Source organism: Oncorhynchus kisutch, linkage group LG21, assembly GCF_002021735.2.
Source record: "Oncorhynchus kisutch isolate 150728-3 linkage group LG21, Okis_V2, whole genome shotgun sequence".
NCBI classification, from domain to species: Eukaryota; Metazoa; Chordata; class Actinopteri; order Salmoniformes; family Salmonidae; genus Oncorhynchus; species Oncorhynchus kisutch.
This window is the reverse complement of record NC_034194.2, coordinates 14,338,945-14,349,662: the sequence shown is the minus strand read 5'-3', so window position 1 is coordinate 14,349,662 and position 10,718 is coordinate 14,338,945. Positions and strand designations below refer to the sequence as shown.

General features: G+C 42.8%; 2 protein-coding genes across 2 annotated transcripts in view; one reads left to right on the top strand and one right to left on the bottom strand.

Moving 5' to 3' along the window:
* Nucleotides 1–229: 229 nt before the first annotated feature.
* The window catches only part of LOC109866463 (5'-nucleotidase domain-containing protein 1-like), a 54,244-nt gene continuing 43,755 nt past the window's right edge, over nucleotides 230–10,718 (top strand). The window contains exons 1-6 of the mRNA XM_020455148.2: nucleotides 230–671; nucleotides 1,348–1,439; nucleotides 1,724–1,795; nucleotides 1,987–2,096; nucleotides 2,261–2,340; nucleotides 2,457–2,538. Of these exons, the coding sequence (XP_020310737.1) occupies nucleotides 579–671; nucleotides 1,348–1,439; nucleotides 1,724–1,795; nucleotides 1,987–2,096; nucleotides 2,261–2,340; nucleotides 2,457–2,538 (529 nt within the window). The 5' untranslated portion in view covers nucleotides 230–578. The remainder of the gene's footprint in view (nucleotides 672–1,347; nucleotides 1,440–1,723; nucleotides 1,796–1,986; nucleotides 2,097–2,260; nucleotides 2,341–2,456; nucleotides 2,539–10,718) is intronic.
* LOC109866462 (collagen alpha-1(X) chain) lies at nucleotides 2,702–8,965 on the bottom strand. The gene is made up of 3 exons (XM_020455147.2): nucleotides 8,840–8,965; nucleotides 8,196–8,340; nucleotides 2,702–5,192 (listed from the first exon to the last, which is right to left on the bottom strand). Exons 2-3 carry the CDS (start codon nucleotides 8,323–8,325, stop codon nucleotides 3,337–3,339), a joined length of 1,986 nt encoding a protein of 661 aa, XP_020310736.1. The 5' UTR covers nucleotides 8,326–8,340; nucleotides 8,840–8,965; the 3' UTR covers nucleotides 2,702–3,336.

The window sequence follows — 10,718 nt, the reverse complement described above, 5'->3', positions numbered from 1 at the left end:
TATATACAGTGTTTGTTTATGTTATTTACAAACATTGTTTAAGCAACTAAGGATTCTAGCTTTAAGAGTAGATTCTTGGGCTAGGCCTATCCATATGTGTGGGCAAAATGTTAGGCTTTTAGTTTAGTTAATTAACTAGCATAAATAATTAAGGCTACAACTTTTTGAGAACTTCAAATGGTCTAGGATATGTGTGGACCCTATCAGAAAAGCCCCGCTCTTCGAATACCTATGCACATTTATTTGACGTACTACGGTACACCCTGACCGGAAGCTTCGGGCACAAACCTTTTGTGCACGTTCTGCGCACCTCCACCTTATATCATTATTGCGGTTGATGCGGAATGTCAAACAATGAATGAACAATTCGTAGACCTTCAATTACTATATGTGTACGACAGTGCCTGGTTATTGGAGACATTCTGTAAAGCATCCCCTTGTAACAGCAACCCACGTGTTGCCGTAGGAACAAATATATTGGAGGGTACAGATTCGACATTGACAGATACAGTGTGCAGGCGTGTGTAGCCAACAGTACAATATCCTTGGTTTCGATTGTTTCTAGCGCCCTCGTTAAAATGAGCGAATATTTTTCCCTTTCAGATTGTGATGTAATTGGTTTTGATTTGGACCACACTCTCTGTCGGTACCATTTGAAGGAGACCTCTAGGGTGAGTTTATTTATAGCTCACGGGCTGTCCTTGTGATTTCTGACAATATGATACTGTAACAATAGCTAGCCGACTGGCTAGCTACTAAGTATACTAACGCTGGCATTCAACATAAACCATCCTTTCCAGCTGGTAGTGTTAAGTTAGTCGTTCATGGCTCGCTGCATTTGATCAATAGCTAATACTCACAATGTATGATGGAACGAATGGAATAGAATACATACATCCTAGCTACATGGTGTTAATATGGTAAACATTGCAGTTGCGATGCATGCGCCCCCAAAAACGACATTGTTACAATGCAACGTCTAACTACCTACCTAACAACACCGTATAGTATGTGTTTATAGCATGCGTACATTTGATTTATAAGCAATATGCAACAACAAATTAGCCAGCAGTCCAGCCAGAGTCACAGCTGAGTCTGTGTGACATCTGACTGCCAGCTGCAGAAACCCAACGGCATCCTCTCTGTCAGGAACACATACATGACATTGAAGCCGTGACTTTATAAATAGGTTTACAGTGTATGCCAGCTCCATCACGGTAGTTGTCAATACAGCACAGTGTTTATGTATCATACAAACATAAAGGTTCAGTGTCACTGAATGTTCAACCCCACCTGTGGATAGAATAGAATGCAAGTGAGACCTTATATATTTGTGCTTCTTTGCAGCTGATCTATGAGAGCTTTACCAGGTATCTGGTAGAGCATAAAGACTATGACAAGGACCTTCTTATATTGACCCCTGCTTCCTGGGATTTCTGGTGAGTCACAAGCAGCAGCAGCAGAACGACTGCAGAAAACACATTGTTCAATAGGCTGTAATATTTCAGACTACCTGCATGCATCATTCCACTGCTGTGAATGACTACCCCATTTTCAGGTTAGATAAAGGGCATTTTCAAAAAATGAAAGGCATTGGATGAATGCACGGTGCTCTGGGGAATATCAATACAGATTCTTATTGTTATTGCTTAGCATAGGAGATTGATCAACACGCTTGTCGTTTGCCAGTGACCACTATGAAATGTGTGTTCTGTATGTCCAGTTTCAAAGGCTTAGTGGTAGACCTTGAGGATGGAAACTTGGTTAAGTTGGCTGAAGATGGAACCGTTTTACGGTAGGGTAACAGTAAATGATACAGTCAACTACACGCTCTGATATTGGGTTCCTTTTTATATTGATAGGGGGGAAAAATGCCTGTTTTTAAGTGTTTGTATCAATGTACAATATTTGGGCATGCCTTTTTGTTACTCCTCTTTCCACCGCAAATGAATTAAAACCCCTGATTTTTAAACCTGTTTTCATCAGAGCAACCCATGGGACCAATAACCTCAGCACAGAAGAGATCATTAAACATTATGGTTCAAAAAGGGAATGGAAGAACTTTAATACCCTTAATACCTCATTTACCAAATCTAGTAAGTCTGTAATCTTGAATCTCTGTGTCCCATCCACATTGTGAAAGCAGTTTTTGCTTTATTTTTGCTATGCAGTTAAAAAAAATGTATATGTGAAAGACTAAAGAGTGATTATTGATTGGATTGTTTCTTACAATAAATATGTTGTGTTTTATTCTCTGCAGCAAAGTACTATTTTTATGACAACTATTTTGATCTACCCGGGGCTCTTCTCTGTGGAAGGGTTGTGGATATGTTGCGTAAGGTAAAAATGTAAAAGTTTTTAAGTGAGTTATGAATAGATAATGAATATGTTTAAAAAAAAAAATCTTCTCCAAATTGTATCTCCTTTCAAGAACATGATTTTGTTTTTGTCAACAGCGTGGGAACGAGGTGAATTCAGACTTCTGGAAAGACATTGTTGCTGCCATCGACCACAATTACAACACATCTGCATTCAAAGGTATGCTTATTATAATCAAATCACTTTCAGTTGTTGAAACAGTGGACCATATCAGAAATCACTATTTCAAATTGGCCATATCAGTGGGCTGAAATAGTCCAACTCAAAACAAGGTTTTCAGTTTTGTACTGTAGACTGACACAGAAAAGAAAAGACAACGCCGTCAGTTTCAGAAATAAGACTTTATTCTTTTACTTTGATCAATAAGTTGAACATAGCATAATGCATCCTCAGGCATAGAGTTGTTTTTGACATAATACTTTTTTTGTGACCGTTTTTCATCTTGTGTGTTGCAATATCACACGGCTGGTTTGTTAAAGGTGTTGCGATCTGACTTACAACATTGCCTTAAAAAACAAGCATGATTTCCTTTGCATGTATATTACAAGATATTTATTAAAGACTTTGAAAACAACAACAAAAAATCTGCTGTAAATGTTACAGGCAGTCAAAGAGCACCATTTTGTGAATTATTCAGACTGGTTTGTATTCTTTGATCATTGTTTGCTGAATACTTGTTCATATACTGGGAAAGGGAATAGTGATGACAAACAATTGAATTCCTAAATTATATTCTTCTTCTCATTTAATTTAAATGCCTCCATGAACCGAAAGCCCTTCTTAATAGAAAACTTGAGAGAATTGCTGCTCTTGCCTTTTCAGCCTTTTCAATGACAAATTAACTTGTGGAATATTACATCAATCTTTTATTCTACAATGACAACCCAATCTCGATGGAAGTTACAAACTGAACTATTTCTTTAGGTAGTTTCTTTTAAGCTGTTATTAGTGATTGTATCACGTTGAGGCAATCAGGAACCCAGAGAAAGAGCAGTGAACATTATCGGCAGCGAAGACACCATTGGTCTCCTCATCAGGGACCTGAATGTAGACCTGGTCATGGGCATTCAGCATAAGTACAGTGCTGCCAGACAACTGATCCAAGAAGCCCTTGTTGTACTCATCGTATGAGAACATGATTGGCTCACCATTTTTGTACAGTGCCACCAATGCATTAGCACCGTTAACATGCATATGGTAGGAGAAGTAGTAGAGACCTGGTACCTGGCAGGAGAAGATGCCAGTCTGGGGGTCATAGTGCTGCTCCCCATTGTAAATAATCTGGTTGAATGGAACGGGTGAACCCGCTGATGGGTAAGCCACCGTCAGAACCGCGCTGAAGGCGGACATAGGGGCCTTCATCATCTCATGAGGCATCATAATCTCATGGGACTTGATGGGCATGCTCTTCTCGTGATGGTAGACCATCTCACCAGGGGGACCAGGTAGGCCAGGAGGTCCCATAGCACCTGGGTTACCATCGTTACCTCTGGAACCAGGAGCTCCAGGTGGACCCATAGGACCAGACATTCCCTTGGCCATCTGGCCAGCTGGGCCGGGTGCGCCGGGAAGACCTGCATGACCCCTAAGACCTGCTTGACCTGCTGGACCTGAAGGCCCCACTGGTCCTCTTGTCCCTGGGATGCCGCTCTCGCCTGGTTTCCCTGGGCCTCCAGGTGTGCCTGGGTGTCCCTTTGCTCCTGCAAGCCCATTTGAACCTGGCTGACCAGGAGAGCCAGCATGGCCCTGAGCTCCCTTGTTACCCTGATGTCCTGTAGCGCCGGTTGCACCAGGAGGGCCTGCTGCCCCGGGGATACCTGCCTTCCCTGCGTAACCCTGATGTCCCTGATCCCCCTTGGTTCCCTTTGCCCCTGGAGCTCCCAGCATGCCGACATCTCCTTTAGATCCCTGCACACCTGGTTCTCCCTGGAATCCTCTAGCACCCTGTGGCCCAGCTGGACCCATAAGGCCAGTACCACCTGTTGCCCCAGTGTAACCTGTTGGCCCTGGCTCTCCTTTCTGACCGGTGGTTCCTGATGTACCGGGGGATCCTCTGTCACCTGTCATGCCATTAGCTCCTGGTTTACCAACTCCTGGTAAGCCAGGTGCACCTGGTTGTCCGGCATGTCCCTGGGGACCTTTAGGTCCCATATTTCCAGGCATACCTGGACTGCCATTCTCACCTGATTTTCCTGGCGCTCCTACCCCAGGGTTTCCATTGTGGCCCTTTGGCCCTGGCTGACCCATAGCTCCTGGAGCTCCATCCCTACCTGGAGTACCTGACTTCCCAGGCTCCCCAGGGTATCCAGTGGCACCAGACTTACCAACTCCGGGTTGCCCTGGCATACCAGAGGGTCCCATTGGGCCCACTTGGCCGTTTGCACCTGGTGCCCCAGGAATACCAACTCCCCTCTCTCCCTTTTGTCCTTGCAGACCAGGGATACCTGGATGCCCTTTAAGTCCACTCTCACCCCTTGGCCCCATGCCTCCGGGCAGACCGTGTGGGCCAGGTTTGCCAGCAGAAGAGTATCCAGCAGGTCCTGGGCTTCCAGCGGAACCGGGTGATCCTCTTGGACCCATGGCTCCAGGTGCGCCAGTATGGCCCTTCTCACCGGGCATTCCGTTACTACCTGGTTTCCCGGGACCACCTGGATTGCCAGGCTTGCCAGCTGCGGAGTAGCCAGCGGGTCCGGGGGCCCCGGGTGGGCCCTGTTGTCCTTGATGTCCCACGCCGTTATTGCCGGGAGGCCCAGGGGGGCCCATAGGTCCTGGCTCACCAGGGGATCCGGGAATACCTGGCTCACCTGAAACAGCTGTGGAAATGGATAAGCGTAATTACCTAAGATGCAGGTAACAACTGCAGTTAACTGTAATTGGTTTAGATTTTAGGATATCTTTTTTTCATTTCATTAAGTTTGTCCGTTTTTCCAGAGTAGATCATTAGGTTTCAGTCAAGATGAATTTATCCAAGTACGTTATCTGTTAACAGAGTATTCATGTAGTCCTGTTTTCATTCGGGGTGCATCTGAAACATTTGTCTATTTCATTTTGAATTTGAATGGAAAGATATATTGACGTTTTCTCGGCGATGCCCCAAATGGATCTTAGATGTTTTGAAAAGCTGATGACTGATATCTGCGCCCTATTTGTATGGGTGTGGATGAACAACTCTGCCATGCACCAGTTGTTACACGTATTGATCCAGTCATGGTTGTTGTGTCCTATTGAGTCCTGTTGCAAACATATAGCATCGGGGGAGGGGGGGGGACAACTCGGCTTGTCAATTGGTTCCTTGAGTTACCTCTGCTTTGGTATTCCACTCTAAAACACCACAATGAGATTTAAACAACCGAGGGGATGTAGGCTCTGTGATTATGGAGGGAGTTTGCGGGCACTGACTGCTTTTCCCAGGGTCATTTTGACAGCACCAGTGGTCCGAGAATATGTTCATATAAACACTGGGGTCCTTGTACAGTGCTCAGCATATTGAGACCACATTAGACTACTGTAGCCAGTTATTTTAGTTTCATTTGCCCACGCTATGTTGAACCCTTTAATTTCACAAGTTGTCTGTAGTGCGTGTTTATGGTTAGTGGTCCTCCAGTTGACGTATGTGCATCGCCTTGAACTCTGGCCTAGGTCGTGAAATTCTGAAGGGCTACTTTTATCCCTGTGTCTTTGAGCGGTTAGCCCACAATACCTCCACGCCTTTGCCTATATCAATAACTTTCCCGAAGCCATGTTGTTTGTTGCATATTATGCCTAACATTTTGTATAACCATTAATCTGTTCGCTTGAGCTATTTGTGTCAAGTCTGTGGCATTTTACCACTGTTCAGATATCAGAATTCAGTCCATAGTGGTCAGTATTTGCCTTATGCTGTAGCTTGGCTGCATCACCGAGTTGATGACCCTGCCCCCTTTTTGACGGACGTTGGTAAAGGGACATTGACCTTTGAAACAGAGTTTCCTATTAGATATAAAACTTCAAGGCACTAGCAGTTATTATCAGTTTTTATCAATTCATGTATAAATTGTATTATTAAAAGTGATTTTATAATTTACTGGCAAGGCTGTTGCTGCTCAAGTAATGTGTGGTATAGTAGTGCCATGGTGTAAGGTACTACTACAGAAGTCAGTAGGAAACATTTAGCTAAAGTGACTGAAGTTTAATTGACTGATGATTTGTAGAAAAGCACATAAAGTGTTTGCCTTTTCCTGTTTTGGAATAGCACTTTGATAACAAAATGGCCAGACAAGGCTGTAATTTGAAAGCCACTGAGGAGTAGGTTTGAAACCTGAGGAAAAACAGAAAGTGACAAAACTGGACAGTTTGGCAGCCAAGTCAAACCTCCTCAGAAACTGGAAGGTGACAACACTGTGGCATAGCCAGCTGTTCAACCTTGACTTGTCTAGTTAGGCCTAGATCCTATGTCTATTGACAGCCTCAAACCATACCGTTCTATATATAGGCCATGCCATGGCTCTCACATTATACATCCTGAGGATGGCACTTTTTAATGTCTTACAGCATATTTAAGATGATTTGCATTTGTGTCTACTCTACTGTAGGGCATTTGTTTTGAGACGTGTCTGGGACAATTTAAGCACTACAAAGCGGTTTGTTTGGGTGTGCCCAGTAACATCTGTTTGCATTGTTGACGTGTGGGAAAGTTTTGTATTTCTGTCAGAGGCCATAATAATAAATAAAGAAAATGCATCGAAACATCTTAAGCAAAGCTACTGAGTGACGTAGTCTGGTTGAGCGACAACCCTCGTCTCCGGACCGTATTCTTGACCGAATGGTCCCATCTCTGCCATTTTGTCAAGCCCCACTCTCTTACTCTCTATACTTTTTCCCCGCTGTCTTCTGAGCTTTCTCCTGAAGAGAGGATAGTAGGATATCTTGTTAGGATATTTCAATATTTGTCAAGAGTGACATGGAATCTGGAAAGCAGTGTTCTGTGGAAGCTAGCGACATTTAACTGGTGCGTTGGGTGCTCTTTTTATGAGGCGTACAGAAGCGATAATTGCCCCTGGCTCTCACTGCTACAGAACCTCTGTGATCTGACTGTCAGCGTTGTTGCAGGAGAATGGTTATTATCTTAACTACTGTAATCATATTTTTATGATCCACTTTCTGTTGATGAATGACTGTGTCCTCTCTTGGGAGCTGTGGAAGGATGCATTGGTCCACGGTTTCCAATTTGTCACGACATCTATGGGCAGGTGAAAACCCTCAACAATTTGGACTGAGACATTGCCTCAGAATGCATCAATAAGTCTGTTTAATTGACTTGTTCCCCTGTAAAGGATAATGTACTATCAATCGTGTTTCATAAGGTAAGTATGTCGAGATTTAATACTGTGAGTGTTTTGGTAGTAATTAACTTCCACAGTAATTAACGTTTTTTTAAATGTAAAATTATGCTGCATATTTTGCTGTTTTACATTGATTTCACTTTTTCATTTTGATATGTTTATTTGTCCATATATATATTTATATTTATATTTATTTTTTTACCATGCTGTGCTTAAATACATTTGTTAAAGCTATATGGAATTCAAAACAGCCAAGTATCTTCCAGTTTGACATTTGGGGTGTACTTGCACCCAGTATTTTCCTTTTGGCACTGACGGCTATTAGGTGGCCAAGAAAACCTCCTGGCCCAAATGACAAACCTCCAGTACAGTCTAGAATTGTAATGAATGAAACCTTCCATAAACCTTTCACCAAGAGAATGTACCTTAAAGCTGATACAGAATTATCTTCGGGAACATCAGCGTGCAAATAGACATGAATACGTTGAGACTTACTTTGGACATGGCTCTTGGTAGGATAATGCTGCTGCTGCTTGGCTACTTTCTGTACATGGTAGTATCTCTCTGGTGTTGCCACGGCCAAGGCCACCAGGAGGAGGAGAACGCTTGTCACTCTGAGGTCCATCCTGTGAAGCTAAACCTGCAAGAAAGAAATGTAGAACAGAATGTTGAAATGTGAACGGTCTTCAACATACAGAGACACAGGAGACGGCAGTGTAGTATTTCTCATACAGTAGCTTTGCAGTTCTATTGTCACTACAGCAGGGCCTGCAACAACAAACGAACAGAATGAATGACAAGAAACGAGCACAGGAGGGAACATTGCAGGCCCCAAATCTTTAGTCAGACTTCCAGAGCTAAGTCAGATTCAGACTCCCATGTATGGGTCATCCCCTTCCCTCGCCAAGTGAATCATCTCATCACAACGATAGATAGCTAAGACACTTGCTATGAGGACGACTTGAGGCCAGATGCCACCAGTACCTACTGCCCCAACCTGATCCTCAACCATGCCCCCAAGACCCCAACTGCCTCCCCAATGGCCCAATGCACTCTGCACCTCACAGCACCAGGCACAGAGGGCCACACTCACATACACCCAGAGAGCAGACTAGAGACAGCGGGCAGGATACACTTACCAGCAGGCAGGCTCCAAAAGATCAGTGAGGGTCGGGAGGCTACTGTCCTGGCACGGTACTGTATAGTCCTTAGTCTGGCTGCTGCTACCCAGGCCACTGGGTATGGGGTATTTATACCAAATCTGTCTCCAGCATCACCCAGAATCTACCTAGTATAAAAGCCCCACCCCGTTGTGATGTCAGCTTTAATGAGGGGTGCCATATCCTCCGAGAGAGAAGGCATGTCACTTCAGGATGATAGTCCTCTCATAGCATTTCAAAAACCCCACAGCTCCTCCCTCATCCATCCATCCTCAATGGAGCAGGACTGAACTAGATTTAATTCAGTTAAAGATACGTTTTTATCTTTTTTGTTTCTGAACTCTTTGGCATTTGTGGGTATATGTGGTCGAATGTTCAAGTCGTAATAATGCACAAAGCTATATGGGTATTCACTTTGATTCTTTGATGTCTTTGACATCTTAATTGCTGTTTTTTTTATAGATGAATTAGAAAAACAACATAAGTGTTCCCCTCTTCTACCCAGTTCTGCATATTTTCGACTGCTCAAATAAAGGTGCTGGGGAAAGGCTTTAGTACATTCATTGTCTCCAAAATAATTTTATTGACAGAGTGAGCATTTTTGCCCTGGAAAATTAAAGACGGTCTGTACTTGAGCTTTTTCCTCCTGTCATCCCATGGAGTCCCTGTCTGTAACAGTAAATAACACTGTGAATGGCCCAGACCATTGAGTCCTTATTGAGGGAACTTCCAGGCAACAGTGAAGTTTCAGACTTGTACACGCAAACACATGTGTTGCTTTCTTAACAGGATTTTAATGTTAGATTGTGGTAGCAAAATCAATACACTATGTCAGCTTAATGGACTCTGGTAAACATTACTTACATTTATAGACATTTATTTACTGGAGAGTTAAATTGTTTAAACTGTGTGTGGTGTAGAGTGCATATAGCAGTACTGTGCCTCCACTGAGCCACAGTGCAAGATGGGTACACCAGAGGGCAGAGTTTAGTTTCTGTCCTCAGACCTCTGGCGGTCTGGTTCTCAAATGTCCATTGTCACCTCCAAATTATTTTGTGAAAGTCTATCCTGCACATTTGTCACATTTTTCTGCCTTTAAAATGAAATCTTAATAGGAATAAAAAATGTATCTACACAACCTGCTCCACATTTTCAAAATGAAAGAAAAAGTATGGAACATTTTCACAATAACATAAAAAATTTAATAAAAAATGCAGATGTCTTGTATTTTCAAGTATTGTGGCGGCAACATCATGTTATGGGCATGCATGTCACAGGCAGGGACTGGAGAGTTTGTCAGAATCCAAATAAATAAATGATCAACACCCAGGTAAAAAGTTAGAGACCCTGTCTCAGTCTTCTGGATACCTAACCCTGGGATAGAATTGTATTTTTCAGTGGGACAATTACACAAATGTTAATGCCAAATACACACCAGAATGGGTTTCCAAGAGATGTTGATGATTGTTTCTAAGGGGTCTAGTCCCAGTCCTGACCTAAATCTGTTTGAAATTCAGAGACAAGTTTTTGATGTTGCTTGTCCATATCAATCATTTCCTAACCAAATTTGACAAAAACAATGTGGGTTTTTGGGCAACAATGTGTTGCCACAAGAGTTGTGCAGAGTTATTCGAAATAATTCACAGCTGTAATCACTGCCAAAGGTGCTTCCACCTCTGGGGTTTGAAGACATACGTAAATCATTATGTTTATTTTTTATATTTTTTCAAATTAATTTAGAAAATGTTTTATTCTTTTTATTTTACTTTGAAAATGTGTAGCAGGTTGTGCAGATTTGTAGGGGAAAAAATCTAAATGTACTCCCTTTTTAAGATGACATTTTAAGGCGACAAAATGT

What these genes read in the sequence shown, in the direction of transcription:
- LOC109866462 (XM_020455147.2), bottom strand. Translation starts at nt 8,325, where the DNA reads ATGGACCTCAGAGTGACAAGCGTTCTCCTCCTCCTGGTGGCCTTGGCC. An exon ending in TACCAAGAGCCATGTCCAAA is followed by an intron (nt 5,193 to 8,195) that starts GTAAGTCTCAAC and finishes CCATTTCCACAG; the next exon opens with CTGTTTCAGGTGAGCCAGGT.